This window comes from Lissotriton helveticus, chromosome 3_1 (assembly GCF_964261635.1).
Source record: "Lissotriton helveticus chromosome 3_1, aLisHel1.1, whole genome shotgun sequence".
Lineage (NCBI taxonomy): Eukaryota > Metazoa > Chordata > Amphibia > Caudata > Salamandridae > Lissotriton > Lissotriton helveticus.
This window is the reverse complement of record NC_136061.1, coordinates 679,579,852-679,604,672: the sequence shown is the minus strand read 5'-3', so window position 1 is coordinate 679,604,672 and position 24,821 is coordinate 679,579,852. Positions and strand designations below refer to the sequence as shown.

At 46.5% G+C, this 24,821-nt stretch overlaps 1 protein-coding gene across 1 annotated transcript in view; it reads left to right on the top strand.

Annotated features, from left to right (window-relative positions):
- The window catches only part of ICE2 (interactor of little elongation complex ELL subunit 2), a 747,964-nt gene that overhangs the window by 55,580 nt on the left and 667,563 nt on the right, over positions 1 to 24,821 (top strand). The window contains exon 4 of the mRNA XM_078680821.1: positions 16,848 to 16,967. Coding sequence (XP_078536947.1) covers positions 16,848 to 16,967 — 120 coding nt within the window. The remainder of the gene's footprint in view (positions 1 to 16,847; positions 16,968 to 24,821) is intronic.

Sequence of the window (24,821 nt, the reverse complement as noted above, 5' to 3'; positions counted from 1 at the left end):
TACCGAGGACCGGTTTCTGGCATTTCAGCCGTCTTCAGCCCGGCTTGCTTGAATCCAGTGGCAAAGTGAGCAAGGGACTCACGTCTGAGCATACCCTGCCAACTTATGGCGAACAAAGAAAAACCAAAGGAAATGATGGACGGAGCGTTGACAATACAAGCACCCCCCCCCCAGTCAACTGATCTGGGCTTAATCCATCACCGTTCTTTAGCCCACTCTGACACCCCAGTTCAAACATGGCAATATGCAAATCAGTCTGACACTGTGCCTCATGGGAACAGTCCAGCCCGAACTGCCAAGCCATGCCTTCCCTGGACCGGAAACAAGCTACCGAGGACCGGTTTCTGGCATTTCAGCCGTCTTCAGCATGGCTTGCTTGAATCAAGTGGCAAAGTGAGCAAGGGACTCACGTCTGAGCATACCCTGCCAACTTATGGCGAACAAAGAAAAACCAAAAGAAATGATAGACGGAGCATTGACAATACAAGCACTCACCCCCAGTCAACTGATCTGTGTTTAATCCATCACCGTTCTTTAGCCCACTCTGCCACCCCAGTTCAGACATGGCCATATGCAAATCAGTCTGACCCTGTGCCTCATGGGAACAGTCCAGCCCGAACTGCCAAGTCATGCCTTCCCTGGACCGGAAACAAGCTACCAAGGACCGGTTTCTGGCATTTCAGCCGTCTTCAGCCCGGCTTGCTTGAATCCAGTGGCAAAGTGAGCAAGGGACTCACGTCTGAGCATACCCTGCCAACGTCTGAGCATACCCTGCCAACTTATGGCGAACAAAGAAAAACCAAAGGAAATGATGGACGGAGCGTTGACAATACAAGCACTCACCCCCAGTCAACTGATCTGGGTTTAATCCATCACCGTTCTTTAGCCCGCTCTGCCACCCCAGTTCAGACATTGCTATATGCAAATCAGTCTGACACTGTGCCTCATGGGAACAGTCCAGTCCGAACTGCCAAGCCATGCCTTCCCTGGACCGGAAACAAGCTACCGAGGACCGATTTCTGGCATTTCAGCCGTCTTCAGCCCGGCTTGCTTGAATCCAGTGGCAAAGTGAGCAAGGGACTCACGTCTGAGCATACCCTGCCAACGTCTGAGCATACCCTGCCAATTTATGGCGAACAAAGAAAAACCAAAGGAAATGATGGACGGAGCGTTGACAATACAAGCACTCACCCCCAGTCAACTGATCTGGGTTTAATCCATCACCGTTCTTTAGCCTACTCTGCCACCCCAGTTCAGACATGGCCTTATGCAAATCAGTCTGACCATGTGCCTCATGGGAACAGCCCAGCCCGAACTGCCAAGCCATGCCTTCCCTGGACCGGAAACAAGCTACCGAGGACCGGTTTCTGGCATTTCAGCCGTCTTCAGCCCGGCTTGCTTGAATCCAGTGGCAAAGTGAGCAAGGGACTCACGTCTGAGCATACCCTGCCAACTTATGGCGAACAAAGAAAAACCAAAGGAAATGATGGACGGAGCGTTGACAATACAAGCACCCCCCCCCCCAGTCAACTGATCTGGGCTTAATCCATCACCGTTCTTTAGCCCACTCTGACACCCCAGTTCAAACATGGCAATATGCAAATCAGTCTGACACTGTGCCTCATGGGAACAGTCCAGCCCGAACTGCCAAGCCATGCCTTCCCTGGACCGGAAACAAGCTACCGAGGACCGGTTTCTGGCATTTCAGCCGTCTTCAGCATGGCTTGCTTGAATCAAGTGGCAAAGTGAGCAAGGGACTCACGTCTGAGCATACCCTGCCAACTTATGGCGAACAAAGAAAAACCAAAAGAAATGATAGACGGAGCATTGACAATACAAGCACTCACCCCCAGTCAACTGATCTGTGTTTAATCCATCACCGTTCTTTAGCCCACTCTGCCACCCCAGTTCAGACATGGCCATATGCAAATCAGTCTGACCCTGTGCCTCATGGGAACAGTCCAGCCCGAACTGCCAAGTCATGCCTTCCCTGGACCGGAAACAAGCTACCAAGGACCGGTTTCTGGCATTTCAGCCGTCTTCAGCCCGGCTTGCTTGAATCCAGTGGCAAAGTGAGCAAGGGACTCACGTCTGAGCATACCCTGCCAACTTATGGCGAACAAATAAAAACCAAAGGAAATGATGGACGGAGTGTTGACAATACAAGCACTCACCCCCAGTCAACTGATCTGGGCTTAATCCATCACCGTTCTTTAGCCCACTCTGCCACCCCAGTTCAAACATGGCAATATGCAAATCAGTCTGACACTGTGCCTCATGGGAACAGTCCAGCCCGAACTGCCAAGCCATGCCTTCCCTGGACCGGAAACAAGCTACCGAGGACCGGTTTCTGGCATTTCAGCCGTCTTCAGCATGGCTTGCTTGAATCAAGTGGCAAAGTGAGCAAGGGACTCACGTCTGAGCATACCCTGCCAACTTATGGCGAACAAAGAAAAACCAAAGGAAAAGATGGACGGAGCGTTGACAATACAAGCACTCACCCCCAGTCAACTGATCTGGGTTTAATCCATCACCGTTCTTTAGCCCACTCTGCCACCTCAGACTGTCAGAGTTTTAGGAGGGTTTCGGTCTCTGATCTGACCATACTGTGTCCTCTCCTGGGCTGTGCCTGAAATATGCTCTCATCTTATCCAGGAGGTGCAGCTACCTCAACTGGTACCGGAGGCTGGACCAGCTGTCAGCCGTTACCTTCACCACCACACAAGACAGTGGGAGTCACAGTCTGCAGTGCAGTACACACAGCTTAGAGGCTCGAGTGGTGGTACTTGCGTGGCACGCCGATCCTTTGTGGTGCGGCCTATTCCAGGACAGCAGATGGCAGTTTCTTCCGGGATGAGGGAGCACTCATTTCCGGGTCACTCTGCCCCAGCATATTGATAAAGTCACTGCCCAGCCATCAGCCCATCTCACACTGGGATTTTATTTTATTTCTCATTGCTGTGAGCTGACACACTTTTGCTCATTGTTGAAGACGTCTGACATATTATTTAAGATGTCCCCGTACTCCACAAGCTTATCATACTACACAGCGCTTCATACTGGTGCTTCATAGCATGTGCCTTAGTGAGTGGGTGCTGATAAACTCCATAATGCAGTGGGTGGCAGAGTCTTTGCCGAACTCCACGCTCCAAGCAGAGCACAGAATGGTAAAACTCTACAAACTCTGCCGGCGGAGCTGAGTTTACCACCCACTTCTAGTTTTGAGAACTCTCCCTTTCTTTTGGACCTTGCCATGAGCAAGTATTTTGCCTGGAAAGGAACATCTGCTGGCAGACTATCCGAGCTTGCTAAGCATTATCACAATTATGACCTGGGGTTGTCCATAAAGGTGCTTGAGACAGTGTTTAGCCAATGTGGGAAAGCAATTGATAGACATATTCACGAGCAGCACCAATTCCAGTTCAAGACATTTTGATCCAGGAATTAAAAAAAAATATATATATATATTAATTGGCATTTCAAGCAATAGTACATCAAAGTGTAATATTTTGTAACATCATAGAGCAACTGCCTATTGCACATGACCGTACAACAGGCTGGTAAATTAGCAGGACAGTTTGGTACTTTGTGAAAAATGTATTATAATTAACGCAAAATAATCATCAACAACTGTTTGCACTTCAGTTAGTGCACTGTGCTCCATCAAAGAAACATAAAAGTACTATGATCAACAACCTAGACATGCACAGCTTGCAGTAACACTGTAGTTAACACTTAACTCCACCTCCCAATCTCTTCCCTCCCAGCTTTCGATCCGTTATTGGGTCACACAAAAAAGATTGCCCCCAGTTGAATCTACGAGTCTTCAGCTACCATTTCTCTGTGTGATTGGTCACTCATTCTCTTGTGGTCAGGCATCCTTTCCCCAAAGCAGCTCTACCATACTGCCTCATTCAGTCAACTAGCTTTCTAGGAGGTTTGTTGTAGATGTCTCTTGTATATCCTTTTAACATCCCATGGGAGTTTAAATTGCACTGTGTTTCCTCTCAAATCTCTAATTCCCAGGTTACTTCAGAATAAGACATTTCATTTGGCAAATTTGATACTCATTGAGCCAGTCTCTTAGCATCGCCCACATGGTAGGCATCTCTGCTGATGTTCAGTTTTATGCATATAGCAAAGTGCATGTGATGACATAACGTCTGTCATAATATAGAGTACAAGTGGCCCATGTGAATTTCCGAACACTTGTCTTCGAATTTGGAGGTCAAAAAGATATCCTAGATGCAGTTATGTATGTGATTTTGTGAAAGGGACCTCTTCTTGGCTAGAGATAGTCTGAAAGTTAACACAGTTGATGGTTACTTTATTGGTATTTCGGCCGATACAGGTTCCTATGAAGATGGATCATTATTTAAAATATTAAGCTTTTGAAACAACTAGTCAATTGAGTTATGCTGAAAACATTTGTTCATGTTCAGTGAGACTATAAATTGTGATGTTACAATGTTCTCAGTTTTCACTATAAATGACAAGCTTACCTACTTGTTATCTTCTGTGATGTCAATATTATTTACACTAGATCCTGGCATTTAAAAATAACTATTTTAAAATGTATATGGTAACTTACATATTCAGTTCCTAGTGATCTTGAGTGTGCAAATCATTAACGAATGATCGTTTGGATTACCACTGCTCCCTTTTAATATTTTAAAAGCATTGAGACCACCTCAATTATGTACTTGAGCGGGGGGGGAGGGGTTCTGCAGAACTAAAATAAAGGATGTGAAAGCAAACCTTGTAGAGCTGAGCCACGGACTCAGTTTATGCAACATTGGTGCTTCATCTTTCGGCGTTTTCTGATTGCACACTAAAAGATTAGCTTTATGCTTATAAATGGCTGTCTGGACCACCGAGCGTAATATTGGTGTTATCTCCTACTGTGCCTCTCCACCACCTATGCAGCCACTGTTGGCCACACAAGGACAAATGCATCTCCTGAAGGTATGCTGTGTGTATGACGTTGCGCCACAAATACTGCTAGACTCTGTATCTCTTGACATAATTAGCCATCCCCGAACATTCCAGGTCAGAAGGAGGTGGTAGTGGATACCGCTGTGGATCCTGTCCCTAACCCCCAGGCTAATGCACCCCTCAAGTGTGGTCCAATAACAGTTGCCAACATTGCACTAACTCAATAAAGAACAATGCAAGAACAATAATACCACATTAAGAGCACCCCAACCCACAGTTCCAGGCCAATGCACCAACGGGTGCGCAACCATAAGCACTACAATGCTCATAGTTGTGGTCTATCAGCAAGTATCAAAAGTGGTGGGAGATTGACCCATAAGGAGTTCCAGACAATTGATGTGGAGAGCCTCGTCTTGCTCTGATCACTGTCCTCCTGTGATATCTTCACAGCATGCGCTGCATCCCTGGCGGCTTCCGTAGGACTCAATATCCAGATCCAGGACTGATCCATACATTGCTCTGCTGTTCCAGGCATGCATGTGATCGAGCCACAAACAAAGATTCCTCCAGGCCTCTGGAGAAAGATCTCCTGTGCATACATCAGGCCTCTCCTGAGGCACTTTGCCTTAAGGTGTTGCAGGGCCAGGTAATTCAGTGGACTAGGAAAGATCGCCTGGATAGAAGAAGACTAAAGGTCTACTATCCTGACCAGATAATGGATGTACATTGTCTCCTTCTCCAATGTTTTGCACAACTACAGACAGATCAGAAGCATATTTTTCTGGGCCCACTATAAACCCCAGGTGTTGTAGAAGGGTCTTGGTCATCTGACGTTGGTGCATTAGGAGAATGCCGCCCAGGTACACTATTAGCTATCAATTAATAAATTGTGCATTATTATGTAATAATTCTTAGCTGCGATTTATCAATTACTGAGCTATCTGATAATTTTACAGTCTATTTGCGCCTCCGTCATGCGCCACTTGCACCTCAGTCATGCCGTTTTCTCTTCAATAATTTTGTTGCAACAGTGATATTATCAGTGATGGCATAGAAGATGTCATGAGTGATGTAATATGTGGGGTAATTAGCAGTGCATGACATGAGTTATAGTTACTGAAGCTAAACGTAACTGGTGAATTTCTGTGGTTTTTAGAGTTTAAAATGTTACGGTGTTGGTGAAAATTTCACCTAATTATAATGTTACTTTAAACTTTGTTTTTTCTGTGAATTTGCAGGTTGTTTTTTTACCGTAAAGTAATATTTTACTAGCATACGTCAAGCCAACCCCCTACTGTGCGTGGCTTTCAGTGTTTGGTGTGAGTTGACCGCAGCCAGGCCATGCATCCAAGTTCCTGCAGGCAGCCAACCCCACACTTAGCACGAGCTTTAGCCGTACTCAGCGGGGGTTGGCCATAGGACTTGGCCTGACGGATTGGGAACTGAAAGCAGCCCTGGCAAATTTTGCCTGACCAACCCTCGTCCGGCATGTAGTGAACGAGCGCAGCCAGTGAGCCCGACCACTACCAGGGGGGTTGGGGGTGGGGGGGGGGGTTCTCCCCTCAAGAAAAATTTGGAAAAAGACAGACCAAAATGGTGAATTTTACAGCACATTTTTCATTACATATTCAATTGTATCAACTTTCAAAGCACAGTAAATAGTAGATGACGACCTTAAAGAGCACCAGGTTACCCACCCAGTCATATGTACCCATAGACATTCTTTCAGAGAGCACCATAAATAGACAAGAGTAGTGAATCAGAGAGAACAAAGTAAAAGTGAGACCAGCCCCACATGGTGTCTAGCGAGTAAGCATTCTCTCATGTTATCTCAATTCCCCCTCGCTCGACTGCATGGCTTTACCTCTGGCCTCCCTCCCCTGCAGTGACGTTTCACGACTTTCACATCTTGCCCTTCTCTTCAATCTCTGCCCTGGCATACTCCCAATATGCACAATTTCACTTCTGGACACCCCCCCACCCACTACTCTGTCATCTCTGCCATCCCTCACCCACTGGTGTAGTATCTCACTTCTGGCTCCACTCTCCTCTGTCACCTATGGTTCTCCACTGCTTGTCACCTCTGACATCCCCACACATGTGTCCTCGTCACAAATTGGGTTCTCTCACCCTGACCACCTTCCGCCTACTTTTGCATTTAATTTTTGCTGCATACATTCGCAGCCCTCTGTCACATCTTGTCCCTTCACCCCTTGCTGCCCAGTCTTACAAAGGATCCCTCACTGCACTGTCTCACGTCATACTGTCCCACCTCACCGCTGGCCCCCTCTTCACTCACAGCTCCATCTCATGTCTATCCCCTAAGCCTGCGCTGCACTGTCCTCATATTAGGCTATTCCTGCTGTCCCTTTTCACACCTTGTCAACAAACCGGCCCCCACCCCATCCAGCCTACCGGGGGATTGCCCGGTGCCTGGCATTATCAGTCCGGCCCTGCCTGTGGCCAACTCCCAGCATGCTTCCAACCCCATGCCTCGCAAGCCTTTGGCATGCTTGGCATAGGGTTGGCCATCAGACCCCAAGGACCCCATCCACTGAGCCAAACCATATATATTAAGGCGAGGGGCCATGCAGCCCCCCCCCAGCCTTAATTGGCCTTGGTACCCTATCCCCGGGGCACAATTACACTAAAAAGGGGTGGAGGGCCTCATGACCCCCATTCCTGATACTTAAAAAGCCCAGGAATCTTCTTTCTAGGGTCAATTGCAATTAATTAGGGATGGGTGTGTGTGGCCTTCTCTCACCCAGTCTTAAAGAGCCAGGGCACCCCATTCCCCGGGGCCAAGTAGAATAAAAAAGGGGAGGGGGCCTTAATAGGTCTGGCACCATATCCCCTGGGGCCACATGTTACAATAAGGAGGAGGGAGAGCGGCGTGGCTCCCCCTCACTGAGACTATTTTGGCCTCAGGGACCCCATCCCCAGGACATTACTAAATTGTTGGTGGGTGCCCCTCTGCCCATCCAGGGTACCCACCAACCACCATGTTGGGGTCTGCCGAGGCAGCCCCAGGGTTACTACGGTGCCACCAGCTCTCCGCATTGTTCGGTAGGAGGCATTTCTTCCACCCAGAGGGAGCAGATGTTTACTGCTTGCTCCCTCCGAGCAATATGTGTTCTGTTTGATGGATCACCCCGAAACCTTCCATGTGTAAACTAGTAAAAAAGAAGCTCTTATTGGTAAAGGTTTGAGGTGATTGGTCAAGTCATCAAAGTTACACAATCCGATCGATAACTACCCAGTGGTATCTATGCACGTGTGAATATATGTATGCATCTTCCAGAGGAGAAGAACATGCACTCCCAGCAGGTAATTAGAAATTTGCAGTTTATTGAGCAGCACGCTCAATGAGTTTCCACTTAAGAAGAAGACACTTTGGTGTTGAAACGCTTGCTTGCTTATATAGGCGCCACTTCAGCTCACTGACCTCAGTTCTTTTCTTTCCTCGCCAATCAGCTCAGATCTGGAGAGAGCTACCCTCAGTTAATTTTTCACAGACTTTTTTTTAGTCTTTGAAAAAATGTATATAAATCTTTTTTTTGTGTTTTGAGATTTTTCTCCTGATGTAGCAGGATGTTTGCTAGGAAGGCTGGCACCTGTCATCATCAGATTGTGCCTTGAGTGCGACCACAACGCGACGGCCTGCGTTGACTGCTGCTTCATGCACCCTAAGACTTTACTGCCCGACTTGCTGTGCCGATAGGGTCTCAACCTCTGTAGAGAGGAAGGTCCCAGGATCGGTCGGCATCGACATCCCCATTTTCATGCCTGACTGACACGAAGCCGGGGGCTTCGTCCAATACAGACTGGAGCCATGCCTTCCAGGCCAGAGCCTGGGCTCTGTTTTAATGGGCTGGGACTCGGGGAGGATTGGAACGAGACGCTGGACTCTGAAGAATATCAGCCCCTAGACTCCAACATGGACTGGTGTGAGGAATTGGCGGACGACAGTGGACTGGACACCTCTCCAGATGCTCTCCCCCACTACAGGAGCTACGGAGGTGGGAAGCTTCTTTTGGTATGGTGGTGAGAAGGGCAGACGAGGTCCTGGACCTTAGCTTACCCTCAGTAACGGTCAAGACTAACATCTTGACTGAGGTGATATCACCGAAATGGAATAGCTATTCGAGGACGGACAGCTCAGACCGTTCCAACAGCTTATGGACGACTACAATCTCCCCCCCCTGGCCAGTTCCTTCTTCATCGCCAACTACTAGAAAGCTACCGTTTGAACTACGACCTCTCGACGGGGGAGCCAGCTACTCACCCGGTCATCCACACAATCCTCTATATGGGAATGCGGCACCACCTGACCACATGGCTTTATAAAGCAGTCAGGGAACTTGCAAACAGACCCCTAGAGACCCTACAGACCACTTGAGAGGAAGAATTAGGGCGTCCACTGCATGAGATAGAATGGGAGATGGCCCTCGAATACCCCAAAAAGGTATCTAGAAACGCACGTTTTAAAATATACAATTCTATATTCTACACAGGGCGTATCTCACGCCAGCACGCCTCCACTGATTTTATCCTGACACCCAGTTCCTTTGTCCCAGATGCCTCTCACAGGAAGCAGATTTTTACCACATTTTTTGGAGCTACCCAACACTACAAGCATATTGGCAGAATGTTCACAAGTCACTTGGCGATCTCACAGGGCTTACACATTTAACTACCTGGGAAGCATGTGCACTCAGTATTTTCCGGAGACAGAAGCAACACAAAGTACCCATTCAATTAATCTCACTGGTCATTTTGTTGGCTAAAAGGAGTATAGCCAGTGTGATCCCCCACAGGCCCTCTGATCGCGGCATGGGTGAGAGATGTACACAAATGGGCAACGGCAGAGGAGGAAACACTATATTGAGGAAGAGGTGAAAGAGGGACGTAAACACCCCATTTCTATGGAGTGGGACCTATTATTGCACCAATTCAAACAGGCGCCGACCAGTGATGAGGCAGACTGCGACCCGCACACACCGACGGACCCACAATCTCAAGCCCAGACCAGAAATATACACATCAGATCTCCTCCTTCAGTACACACATAGCGTAGATTGCTCTTATTGCCACACATCACACAACACTCGAAGATCAGACTTGGGAGCAGGACCAACCATATTTTCCCCTCTCACCCACGGTAGCAGCACACTCTTACTAAGGATGAGGAGTTGGTCCTCTCCAAAGGCCTGGGTTTTGTCCCTACACCAACCAACGACCCATTCACCCTGAATACAGAACTAGCCCAGTTCTTTAGAAAAATAAAACTCAGGATTCACTTTGGGGATATCGTAGATGAGCAGGACGACAAATCCATCTCAGACCATCCCATGTCATATACTAGCATTCGAGCAGGCGTTTCTGAAAGAAGTGGAGGGGATTAACTTCCGAAACAAAAAAAGGCTTCCAGAACCTGACAAGGGGAGAAAGGACAGCACTCCAAAAACTGAAGAACAATACTGATCTCATCATCAACCCAGCAGATAAGGGGGGAGCCATTGTTCTGATGAACCAGAAGATGTATTGAGCAGAATGTAACCGTCTACTCTCTGTTGTTTCCAGAGTGCAAGTTGTTCTTCTCTCTCCTGGGGTAGTGTTTTCGCATGTACTAGTTCACCCCACAGACTTGTGTCATCAGAGACCCATGGGACACTACCCATGTGGTATTCGCGTCTATACCGACCTGCCCAATTAAGAGCACTTTAAAAACCACTCTCCCCACATCCGTTTACTGTCGGGGAGGAGAGGAGCACACACATTGGTGCACTTACGGGAGACACACTTTGATGTAGTAAGTGGGTGACTGAAAAGATTGTTTAGAAAGGGGGTACTTTTAAGCTCTTTTCAACTTTCTGCAAATTACATTTTTAACATGAACTTGTACAATTGTCTGTTCTTAAATTTCTTCCACTTCCAGAGTTTGACTGCAGGGGTCTTCCCTTCTTTTGCTCTCCTCCCATTGGGCATTTAGGTCTCTACTCCAGGTTAAGATGGACCCTGTCTCATGTACTATGTTTGAAAAATATACACAAAAGAACGTCACATGTTGCACATATAGCCACCCACCATTAATGAATTGTGCATGTGGTTCAATGGAATATTGGCAAAGTGACTATAAAGGTTTTTCATTGTATTTTCATTTTTCATTTATTTTCCAGACTTTGAAATAAGTCCTTTCCTCTCTGGAGTGTGACATAGGTCACCCCACCTAGTTGCATCTTCTCACCACAAGGCTGGTAAGAACGGAGCCCTTCATTAATTTTATGTCCTAATGAATGCCACGACCCGACTGGGCCACACGGCAGAAACATGTTGACCGCACCTACAACGGTGAGGGGACAGTAATTTCCCCATTGCACCGTTCACTTGTTTTTAATACCATATAGCTGCCTGCCATATTCAAATTAATTTGGTAACTATAATGGTTTTTAAATCTCACTCACTTGTCATGGGCCCCCACTTAGTTTAGTAGTGCATCCTTGTCGTCAGGTGTATGCCTGCCCTCCACCAAACCGACTTTCTGGAGGGTGAGGATTGGTCAATGATGAAGCATGACACCAAGTGGTGTGTGAGACCAGTCCGTCACATTTTGTGAGATGCCAACACTCACAATTTAAGCTTCACCTAGGGCACTACCCTAGGAGTGGCCCCATTTTGTGTTGAACATTGTATGTTGGAGGTTGGGCTGCTCCTAATGCCAGTGCCTTTAGTTACTTCTCCCAGGTGCCCCTGGGAATAGAGTGTTTCTCTTGTGCATCCCATCAAGCTGTATGATAAAAGGGGTTTCCTGCTTGAACAATCACTCCCCCTTGTCCATGACTCCCTGTGCTCACTATTCCTGTGCCTTCACCTGAGGCTGGCCTCCTGCCTGAATTACAGGTGCTGATGTCCCTTGAACAAGTACATCAGCAAATTGCTGTAGTGGCATATAAAACTGTGGTAGTGGAGTTGTTTGTTGTTGGGGGACATACTGGTAAGGCTGGCCCTGACAAGTTCACATTTTGTCGTTCCCTTCATCTCCGTATCCCTGCGCTTCATCACTCTTCTTAAAGCGGCATTCAGCAATAATATGTCCAATGTTCTCGTAGTAATTGTATTTAAAATGTCTTCATTCTTGCATCTGTCTTTCCTCTCTTTGACCCCTGACTTTCTCCCTGTTTAGAACAGGAGCCTGTACAGTAATTTATTTATCTGTGTTTTTTCTTTCTCATTTTTCTGTATTGTTTGTGTCACCAGTTTGGCTTGGGCTCTGTCACTTTAGTCTTTATTTTTTCCACTCCTTTTCTTCCTTTTTTTCTACAAAAATGTATAATATGTGCTTGTATTTCTGCCCAAGGTTTTACACCTAAGGCCACAACCTAATCTAAGTGGTCTTGTGTGTCTCCTAGTACCCCCTGTTTTAAAACATTGTAGAATAATCTACAACTACCTCTCATGTCTACAGGTCCTACATCTGCTTCCCACTTTTTTTTTCATCATTGTTATGAAGTCTGCACAGGATTGTCCTGGAGACATAGTTTGTGTCATCAATGCCCCAATGTCTGATCGGTCTGGGTACCTATATTTAAAGTCAGTCCACACCCTAGAGCTTACTACTCCAAAAGCAGACCCATCATATTTTCCTTTAGTAATAGTTACTCCTTTTATCTCTGCACTTCTCATTATACTGTCCACCGCATCCCCTACTGTGGAGCTCAGCAGGCTCTTTACATCTCCAAGAGCTAAAGGTATCCCAGCTTTTGCTTTTTCAAAAGCATTTATCCATTTCGCTGCTCCTTCATGTAATGAAGACAAGCCTTTGGTAGTTTAGATTTTCTTTATCAATGTGTTACCATCGAGCATAGACAGGCTGTGATCATTGTGTCTTATACACCAGTGACATCTGCGTTACAGTTATATGCCTGCCACCATGTCCCTCATAAGGTGTCCAATACCTTATGGCATATTTCTTCCACACAAACAGACATTGTTGCATGTAATCATAATCCGACTCTCAGTCCCCATAACCTTGAAAAATATATAAATCGGCCATATTTATCAATTCGGTGTCAAAGGATCCTGCTCTTGACCACACTTTCATCTGTGGCACCATACCTTCTGTCCACCCCACAAGGTTATTAGTAAATGGGACAACAACATACCAACTGTTTTCTCCCTTTGCTACTATTTAATTGAGTGTCAAGTCACTATTCCCTTTCCTTTCTTTTCTCTGTATTAAACTTGTGATTCCCTGCATATTTCGTACATGAAGGAATCTTGCTCCCTCCGGAGGGGTCTTTGTCCTTACTCTATCATACCCTTCTCAAAATTGATGCCCAGACCTTGTTATACTACTGGGAAACACCTGCTCTGCTCTTGTTTGTTCTCCAAAGGCACTTTGTTACCCTAATCTTCTTTTGTTTATTTCAGCGTCTCTTCTCAGCCTCTTGCCACAATTACATGCGTTCACAGTTGAGAACCCTTTTTATTTCACTCCGTTCTGAATTTATTTCTTCCTCATCTTTTCCCGTCACATTCATGAGTTCTACATCATATCCTATATCCCTTACAACTGGCTTTTCATCTGTCTTATATAATATAGATTTTCATATATTTATGTGAAAAGTCATCAGCAATATGGCTTAGTCTCTCAATTGTGTTCTCTATTCCCATTACCCTGGTGGCCATGTCACGATACCCCTTACCCTCTTCGTGATATATCTTTGATCATGCCCTTAAATCAAACTTCATCTGTTGGGTGCTAGTTTAGTATCCATTTCTTTCACTTGAGTTTTTAGGTATCTTACTAGCCCATTCTAATATGTCTTTTGACCCATCAATTTTCAATTATTGTCTTGTCTTAATTTTACGGAAATATCTCCTGTTAGGGACACTGTTCCCTCACATATAGGACTTGAAAAATCCACTTTCCCACTTGCATTTGTGAGCCAGAATTAATTAGGGTGAGCTATTTTTAGGTCCTACTCGCCCTTTCCGTCAAATAGGAAGACAAACTGACTTTTGACCTCTTTCTCTGAAAGCAGATTAAATGTGACAAGATAGCAAGATTTAAAGGCATCTTTATTGCTCATAAAAGTGAATGAGCAATAAAAATGCCTTTAAATCTTGTTAACGTGTCACATTTGCTCACAAAGTTCATGTGCATTACAGTTAGGTTGAGTTGATTTTTTAAGTTAATAGGCATGCAGGTCTTCAGTTATCCCTAGATAAGCAAGATGTTAGAGAGTTTCATATGACACACTTATACTCTTTCTCTGACGTTTTCCAAATTCAAACTGTCAGGATATACGTCTTCTATATTTCCTTTTTCTCTAATAATTCCATAAGGGAAAAATAGTCTGCCAAGTTTAGCTAAATACACATCTATTTCTCTGACGATTCCTAAACAAAGGTCTGCGAAGATCAACCAAATACACATCTCCTTTTGGAGCGGTTGTGGATCACTACACAAGGAATCGCTGATTGCCCTTCTGTCTTACCTTTTCTGGCTGCTGCAGACGTCCCCCAGACCAGTATGCTTGTAGTAAAAAAAACAGATCTTTCGTCTCAACTGGCGTCTGTCATCCTCCTCAAATTGTGCACGACTAAATTAGTTCTCGAAAGGGAACTCTTCAGCGGCAGGCCGGAGCAAAGGGGATCTCTTCGCTGACGATGTCAGCCTCAAATTACACACACTGCGAGTCCTCCTTTTAATTGTATTTTTGGCAAACAGCCATAAATTCAGTACAATATTAGCAATAGAAAAAGTTTTCTGCTTTTCCGTTCTGTCCCACCCAGACTACACACATTTCCGTAAAGTACAACTTTCCTGTTTTCGTGACTCTAAAAGTCACGCTACCTATACAGATCTATGTTTGGAACATCCTCTGCTGCTCTGAAATTCCTGCAATATATTCTAGTCACGAAGGTTCCCAGGAACACACAATAAGAGGAAAAAACACTTAAAAGTAAGACTGCGTTTAAGCCTTTTTTCAAAGTAGGCTGTAGATTATTACCAGACAAAATGTGCAACTTAAACATGCTATTTTAACCACACATTTAAAAAGCCTCAAATAAAATGTCCTTCTTTACACGATAATAATGCATCACAGTTTCTGGGAAAGAGACAGGTAAAACAGAATAATGAACAGAATGATTAGGGCCTAAAACTAAATTTGGCTTTTTATGCTTTTCAATCAGAATGATGTTATCACGGTGTGCACATAGTTTGAATTCAGAAGGGGTTGGGTGGGTGGTGCAGAGCAGATGGCTAAGCGGATGACCATGTTTTACATAGTTTGTACATGAACAAGTGGGCAGCAAAGTGCTTGCTTTAGGGAGAATTACAAGAAGAATATGAACACCATTAAACAGCATTTCCTTAGTACAAAGATGGTATCTTAACAAAAGTAAAAGATAAGATAATGTATTTAACCTTGTACATTTCTTGTAGAATAGCTAAATGTCACATGAGTGGATAGGAAAGTATCAAAGGTAGAAACAATTACAATAAATACAGTCATTAGAAACCGACTGGTTAACTATTATAATGAACAAAATCTACAGAAATATTTATTGATATAGAGCTCAGGTAAATAAGGGTCCCAAATCACTAAAATCCGAAAGATGAAATCTCACTGTAAATCTGGTCTTAGATCAGGAATAACAAGATTCTCAATCATTGCTGGAGGTATTGTTGGGAAAGCAGCTTTTCATTTCACTTTATAGGTGGGATTGGTTCTGATAAAATTTGCAATGGTGTTTTTCCGAGTATGCATGAGGATTAGGTAGTGATAGACCAAAGATGACCTGTACTAATGATTACGGAGTGATAGAGCAAACCTGAACATGGCCTATGATTAATGAGTGATGGTGCAAATCTAGTCAGGCAAGATAGTCTTCAATGCATGTTCAGACATTAAATTAGATAAGTGGTGGTGTGAATATGAACATGTGTCAAATAATGCTGAGTGATGTGGCAAATTTCAACATGCAAAATGTTAATTAGTCTTGAAATATTGTGTTGTGTCTCCTGACAATAGTATCTTGTCATCAGTAATGCTTGAACTGGCACAATTATTATAATTATTATCATGTTGTAGGTAATATCCACTCTTGGCACAGTGGTGTTTTTTCCGTGTGTAATAGTTGAACTGGCAAATTATTGACAATTCATATCATTCTTATGTAATTATTATTGCTATGATCAGAGGCCAAAGCCTTATAGATTTGTGTACTCTGTCTTCATTCATCCATGCTCTCACTTACCCGTTCACTCATTCTTGACTCTCACAGTGATCGATCCACCAATGCATGCAATTACATATTCACTCATTCATCTCTGTCCTCACCTATCATACATGCAGCCACTTAACTGCTATTTATCAATGCACTAGGTCTGTGACTCACTCAATGTTCGAGTACTCACCAGTACCCACACGCACTGAGATCCTGACCTCCTTTGTTGCCAGTTCTTGCCTTTTTGCCAGTTGTTTCATTTGTCGTTATTTCTCTGTCTTAAATGTGGTCATTCACTCTAGAACTACTACTTTAGGCATTTTAATCTTACTATTATTATTTTTGTCTGGTTTCCTTCTGCTATGAATTGTTGATGGTATACCCGTGCATGGAACGTTTATTGTTATAGTTTTCAGCATTTTTGTAGAAATTGGATTTGGATCTCCATCTTCAAAAACGGAGTTCTTAATGAAGAAATTTCACTAGCTTGTATTAGTTTTATAAATTCTTAGACTGCTAATAAACTCAAGATGTCATTATTTGTAACATATACCCACTTTATTGCTCTTCCCCAGAAGAGGTTTAATGTAAATACAAGACATTTTGATCATATGCTAAAAGGGCAGTTGTTCACTTGTGGTTTAAAACTTTACAGTTCTTTCTTTTTCTTTCAGAATTACAAGGCGATGTTGGATAAAGAAATAGCAGATTTTTTAAAGTTCATGCAAAACAATGCGAGGAATTGTGCTGCCGATTATGAACACATTTCAAAGGATGCACTTCAGTACATGGAGGTTAGCACGATTTTGACTATTTTTGTTTCATTAACGTGCAATATATTTTTTATATGAACTATGCACCAGGGCCCATAGAACCCTTTCTACTCTATTGGTGGTTTGGTTGCGTGTAATTTTAGGTCAGTAAAGCGCAATCTGGGTGCAGAGTGTACGTCAAATCCATGTATTTTTTGTCATTCAATTTTGTCCCTGCCAATCGAAATTTGCCTAGCTTAGTAACGGTAAGTTTCAATTCTATTAAGGACATGGAGGCGAGGATTATGCTTTTCTTCCTCGCTTTATTCTTATGTAAAAACTCACAGCAGCCAGAAAAGTAATACAAAATTATTTTCCTTACAGAGAAAACATACATCATTTGTCTCATAAATGAGCAAAATCAGTCCAAAATCAGTCATAAAACATCAACGCCCATGAGTCCCAGGGATAACCTAGCAACGGAGTCCTTCCACTCGGTCAATGGCACCTAGAAAGCTTCACCATCCTGAGAAACCCCCCTCTTTCTTCGCGCAAGTCACGCCTGATTGTTACTGGTCCTGCTTGGCTCCATCGTGTCCTGTAATGTAAGAGAATCTTGTGAGGTTACTGCATCACCGTTTCCCAAAAGCTAACACCACAAGCTGCAAAAACTTTGAGTAGGGCAACACGTCTTGCATCAGAAACCATAAAACTAGTTTACTTACGTAAGTACGGGTGGGTTCACACCAACGGTGCAACGGGAGGGATTATCCTCGCCTCCGTGTCCTTAATAGAATTGAAACTTACTGTTACTAAGCTAGGCAAATTTCGATTCTATGTCAGGACTGGAGCCTCTGAATATGCTAGTTCAAAGCTTACTTACCACCAACTGAGCAACCTCCACCACCGGTTTGAAATAAAACCTCTTGAAGGTGGAATCAGAAGACCAATCTGCCGCACGCATAAGGTCCTCTAACCAAGCTCCTAAGGAAAAAGACTTCGAGGCCATCGCCCCCTAGCCGAATGTGCCCCAAACTGTTTCGTGTCCATACCCGCCTCTTGCATGACCCAGCTCACCCATCTGGCCATCTTGGGGGAAGAGACAGCATGATGCGGTTTCCGTAGGGCAATCAAGAGTTGCCATTCGCCCGGAGGGCGAAATTCAAGCGTCATTTCCTCATAGGATTTCAGACAGTTTACCACCCATAGTTTGGGGACATCTGCAAAGGCTGTATAAGAGATTGTCCTGGAATCTGACTTAGTACGGCGACCTAGAGTAAACGTACCCCTTCTGGGGAGAAGACTCTCGCCGTAATGTCCAAAGCTCGGACGTCCGAAACCCTGCGACAAGAGACTAAGCACAAAAGCATGGCCAATTTGGCTGAAAGTTCCTTCAGAGAAGATATTTATTAGGCTGCCAGGACAAGAAGAGGTTCAGGACCAAATTAACGTCCCAAAGGACGGAGTAACGAGGTTCCGGGGGCAAAGACAAACAGATCCCTCGCAAAAGCCTACAGATGAAGGGGTGTTCCCCGATCGGGGCACCGTCCCCCGGACAATGAGCTGCCGAGATCGCCAATCTTATTGCATTGTGATAGTTCTGTAAGCCAGCCCCTCTGTAGCGGATTCAGCTAGAAAATTCAACACGGGAATGACACCTGCGACCACGGGATCCAAATCCCCTCGAAGACACCAGAGCGCCCACGCGGACCGATAGCATTTAGATGTACTGTCTGCCCAGGCCTTTGCCAAAGGCCCAAGAGCGACCAATGTCTCCTGAAAGCCTCCATGCCATGAGGTGGAGAGACCCTTGGAGAATGAGGTGGTGACGCTCCCCGTCCAGATTCAGAAGAAGATGAGGTAGAGGGGGGGATAGGATACGAAAATCCCAAGAAAGCTCCAGAAGAACTGGAAACCAGACTTGAGACTTCCAATATTGCGTTACCACCACCACATCCGGCTTCAACAGACGTATCCGGGCCGCCGTTCGAACCGGTGGGAAGGCATAATCCTTCTCTAGACTCAAATCTTGTAGAAACGCGCCTGTGGCCTCCGCCAGAGGGTCGGGTCTCCAGCTGAAAAAGCACGGAAGCTGATGATCCAGACGGGACGCAAAGAGATCTGCCGAAAACGGACCCCAGAGGTGTTCCAACCATTTTAAGACCGGAACATCCAGCTTCCCCAGGCTGGAGTCGCTAGGATGTTTGGAATGCCAATCTGCCACCCGATTGGCCTGCCCTGGGAGATACTCTGCTGTCACTGAGACTTGGTGTGCCCAGCAATATTCCCAAAACTCTCTGGCTAGGTCTGCCAATGCGCGGGGATGGTTACTCCCCAGACGATTGACGTAACGGACTGCTGATACGTTGTCCATTTTCAACAGAACACACAAGTTCACTTGATGTGTGGCCCAACAACAGACGGCGAATGGTCCCGCGAGAAGTTCCAAGCAATTGATATGCAACTTCTGCTAGTCTAATGACCACACGCCGCCGGTGGAGAACTCTCCGCAACGGGCACCCCAACCGGACCTGCTGGCGTCCGACTCTATTACTAAATCCGGGGTTGACCCAAAGATTGCCCGACCATTCCAGGCCTCCATATGGGTCAGCCACCATGTCATCTCCTCTATGACTTCCTCTGACAGGGGAACTGACTGGTCGTACGATAGCCCCTTCCTGAGGTGATGCGCTTTCAGGCGCTGCAAAGCTCGATAATGGAGAGGGCCTGGGAAGATCGCTTGGATGGAGGAGGAAAGGAGACCCACCACCCGAGCGATCTGACGGAGTGACGTCCTGGGCCTGGAGATTGTCTGTCTCAAGGTGTGACGGATCTTTGCCATCTTGCGGGAAGGCAGACTCAATAAAGAATTCACGGAATCTACAACAAACCCGAGGAAGACCAGACTTGGAGTCGGAGAAAGGATAGATTTGTCCTTGTTGATGACAAAACCTAAGCTCTCTAAAAGGGATACCGTTTGCTGCAGTTGGGAGATCAACGTCTGTGGACAGTACACCATAAGAAGGATGTCGTCTAGATACACAATCATCCTCACGCCTTGTCCCCTCAGAAATTCTACCACCGGGTGAAGCACCTTTGATAAGCACCATGGTGCCGAAGACAGCCCGAAAGGAAGGGCGGTGAACTCCTAAACCTGACCCCGCTAAAGAAACTGGAGGAAACGTCGATGAGGAGGATGGACTGGAACTACCAGATACGCATCCGTGAGGTCCAACCTGACCATCCAATCCTGTGGTAAGAGAACATCCCGTAAAAGATGGATTCCTTCCATCTTGAAATGATGGTACATCAACCACCCGTTGAACTCTTTGAGGTCGGTCACCGGGCGTCGCCCCCATCCTTCTTTTCCACCAGAAAGACGTTGCTGAGGAAATCGTTGGGGTGCAAAGCTGATCGACACATGGCGCCCTTCCTGAGTAGAGCGGACACCTCCTCGTCGATCAGCTCGGCATCGGGGCGGAGAAAGAAGTGGGGTGTGGACGTTCGCCCTGCCGTGGTTGGTCGTAAAACTCTATATGAAAACCTTTCACGGTCTGTAGAACCCAGGCATCTGCCGTTAGAAGCGCCCATGTGTCTTAAAAATCCGCTAAGCAGTCCCCAATACGCACTTGCTCAGCCGGTGTTAGTCTTGAAGCTGCCGCGGCCTGGAAAGCGCTGCCCACTGGTCCCCTACCATTGGTCTGCTGACCGCCAAGGCCGGTCACGCGGCCCCTACCGGCCCCTTGGCAGAAACGAGTCTGAAAAACTCTCTTTATATTCGATTGTGCCTTATCTAATGGGGTAAAGGTGGCCACGAATTTCCCCAGTTCTTTCACAAAGGGGTCCCTAAACTGGCCCTCCTGGGCCACAGCTCCAGCTTCGGAAGATGCCAAGTCGCTCAACTCTGGGTCGAGCTTAATAAGCAAAGAGCGACGGCGTTCTGTCGACAGGGCACAGTTGGCGTTCCCCATAAAGGCTATTGCCCTCTGCGCCCAGTTAGACAGCACGTCGGGGGAGATGACTTGGCCACCTTGTCCCCAGGAGCCCAGGCTGCGGAACGTAGATGGATAATATCATCCGGATCCAGCATACCGGAGGCATCCTTAGGCAAAGTGCCCGCGGAACTGGACGGGCGCCAAGAACTCAAAGACCCCTCATCGTCGTCCGTGTCAGTAGAGGAACCCCCATCTTGCGACGGGGAAGGAGGTGCCGTAGATACTGCGGGTTCCTGTGGCGGGGGAGGCACAGAAGGAGGGGGGGCACGGACTTGGCAAATAAAGCACTCTTCAGGTGCTCAAAGGCATCCTTGTCCAACCCCTGCGCCAGAGAGTCTATGGCAGGTGGAAGCCTTAACCCTAAAATAGCAGTCAAGGGAGTCCATGCATTGCAGGCAACTATGAGGGATGACACCACCCCTATCTCCACACTGTATTGAGAAGGCCTCTTGGGACAGAATTAGAAACAGAGGGAGGAATAGCCTGCTAATGGCGGCTGTTTCTCCCTCTGGCGGTTATCACTCGACATCACACGCTCCCCCTAAAGACATGCGGACCATGGCTCTGTTCATCATGCCGATCCTCTGCTTAGTTTGCACCCCCTTTCATCCGGATTATGGTGATCCTCTGAATTCATCAACAACTCACCCCCCCCCCCCCTTACAACCTTACGATGGTCGCCTCAGTCATTGACTCTGAACTCTCCATCGACAGCTGAGACCCAGCCATTTTAACTGATGCCTGGTGGAGCTACCTCGCGAGCTAAAGGGGAGATGGGCTATGGATTCCCTCCTTGGCCATCACCTACCCAGCCGGTCCTTGGGCAAACTCTCCTGCATCTCTCCTGAGCTTATCTCCCTCTTCCCCCTTCATCCTACCCCCTACCGCTCTACTGTTCTCTTCTTTCCAGCTATTGACCCCTGCCCTCACCCGTCCTTGCTCATAGTTCCCACCCTGTTTATCCACTGGACTTTCTTTTTTTTTTTTAAATAGTTTTATTGATAAATTGCATGGCAGACAAATAGGCAGTAATTACAAACAATACTTGCAAGTTACATTTAGCATGGCACTTGGGACAAAGGCCGGAAAAACATATGTATTACACAGTTGTTTCGCTGTCTCTACTTCTCCGCATTTCCAGTTCCACCACAGGTGATACACATATCTCCCCCCTATAGGAATTCCACTTTGACCATCTCCTATCCCACGTCTTCGAGCACCCCCTAGCTATAAACACTTCTTTCTCAGCTACCATACATCTGTCGAAGTCTTTCAGCTATATTGCCACTGCCGGCGGCGCCACTCCGCCCCCACCCTCTCGCTATCTCCCTCTTGATTAGCGTGAAGCCCAGCATCGCCAACTGCTGCTCCGTCTCAGTCAGGTCTGTATCTTCCCATACATTAAGCAGGCCCAAGCGGGGCGTCAAGCTGAGCGTCTTCCCCAAGGCTGATTGCACATGAGTTGTGGCCCTGTCCCATAATTTCCGCACTAACGGGCAGTCCCACACCATATGATAAAAGGTAGCCGGCTGTCGGCAACCCTTCAAACACAGGTCATCTTGTCGAGACCCAATTTTTGCTAGTGTTATTCCTGTCAAATAGGAGTGGTGTAGGATACGAAGCTGGATTAGCCTAAATCTGAGCATGATAGCAGCCTCTCTAGGCGACATCAGCATCTGTCGCCAATCTTCCTCATCAATTGGCCCAAGGTCTCCCTCCCAGCGCTCCTTAAGCTTTCCAAAGGAATCAGGCAAATTATTACTACGTTTTTTATAGGTCAAGGAGATCGCCTTGGACTGCAACAGCCCATCCAACAGGCGATCCTCAAGGGGTGACGATTCCGTTATGTCCTCGCAACTGGGGAAGGCCGCCTGCAAAGCATGCCTGATTTGTAGATACCTAAAAACCTCTCTTGAGGCCAATTGGTAGGCCTTTGTAACTCCTCACATCTAAGAATCGCTCCTCTTTTTACCAGGTCTTTAACTGTTGAGATACCAATGACATTCCACCTATCAAACCCCGGGTGATAGCAAAGCATTCCGAGTTTCTGTGAAGACCACAATGGAGTTGCCTTGGTGAGCACCCCTGCCCAGCCCAGACGTGAGTTAGTCAACCGCCAGATCTGTACCGTATGCAGAGTGGGGCCAATATATTGTTGCTTCTTAGTGCGGGAGTACAGAGCCCCGAGATAGCCCGAACGATCCATCTGATACCTTTCCAGGGCACATGCCAGGTCATCCGGCGGGGCGTACCGCCATCTATTCATAGCCACCAATTGCGAGGCCCAGTAATACAACCTTACATCGGGCAGCGCAATGCCCCCATCATACCATCCTTTCATCAATTTCTGAAGAGCATACCTCTGGGCTTTACCATCCCATAGCAACGTGCTTATCTCCCCCTCCAGCGCTACAAAATATGTATCTGGAATCCTGTGCGGGCAGTTCTGGAGAATGTACAAAAAACGTGGGAGGGCCAGCATTTTAAAAAGAGCTGCGCGGCCCACCAGCGACAGAGGCAGTTACCTCCAATGCTTAACATCCAAGCGCAGCCTGGCCAACGGGGGTGCCAAATTGAGGCTATAAAAGAGAGCAGGATCCGGCGTGATGAAGACTCCAAGGTACTTAAATCCATTTGCTGAGACCACCAGCGCACAGTCTTTAGGGAGACGGGGGGGGTCTGCCCATGCAGCACATACAACACGGACTTACTCCAGTTAATTGCGTACCCCGAATACTTCCCGAAGTTCGTGAAGATGTTAAGAACAGTATGAATTGATTTGTATGGAGAAGCAAGATATAGCAATATGTCATCAGCATAGAGAGATATTTTATCTTCACACTTCTGGTGACTATCTAAAACCCCATACCATTACGTCATGATGAATTGAGGCCGCCAAGGTCACCAGCATGAGGGAAAACAACAACGGTGACAGAGGGCACCCCTGCCTGGTCGTCCACCGGCTTTCCGGCCTATGGATAAAAACTATACTGGCTAGACGCTGGTCAGGCGGCAGAACTCCCTTCTCCCAGCTTTCCTGATACATTGCCCACAGGTGCAGGACCACTTGGGAGGCCACAGCCTTGAGGAACTCCACTGGGGTACCCTTGGGCCCCATCGTCTTCCCAGATTTAATTTGGCTGATAGCCTTTTGGATCTCCTCATCTGATAGATCCGCATCTAATAGATCCCTATCCATATCCGAGAGAGTTGGTACGTTACTATCCGCCAGAAGTTGATGTGAGTCTTCTGCTGTATATGTCGTGGAGGGAGAGTACACCATCTCAAAGTAATCTGCAAACCCTGCCGCTATATCACCGGGGCGATGTAGAACCTCACCACTGGGCAGCATTAATCGGGGCACCCACCGCGCACTCTGCTCCTTTCTCTCCAGCCACGCTAACGCCTTTCCTGCCCTGTCACCAAGCTCATAGAGCCTATGTTGGGTAGCTGCTTGTTTACCCAACATGTGTTCCCGTGCCTTGAGCTTGTACTGCTTTAATGTCAAACAATGCAGTGCCTCCTCTGAAGGATGTAACACGTGAGCTGCCTCAAGCTCTCGAAGGGCTCTCTCTAGCTGTACCAGGATCTCACGCCTTTTTGCAATATATTTCACTTTCAACGAACAGGCATATCCCTTTAGAACAACTTTGTACGGCTCCCATAGCGTTTGCGCCGATTCCACCGACCCTAAGTTTTCTTCCAGGAAGTAACCAGTTTGCATCCCGAGCTCCTCCCTGATATCCGGAATTTTCAACAGCCACGGGTTAATGACAATGGCGCATCGCTGCTGCCTTTCCCCATGAGTGAAATCCACTCTCACTGGGGAGTGATCTGAAATACCTCGGGGATATGTCCGGGGATGCCTAAAGTTACCCACTGAGGACGTGTATGTTAAAAA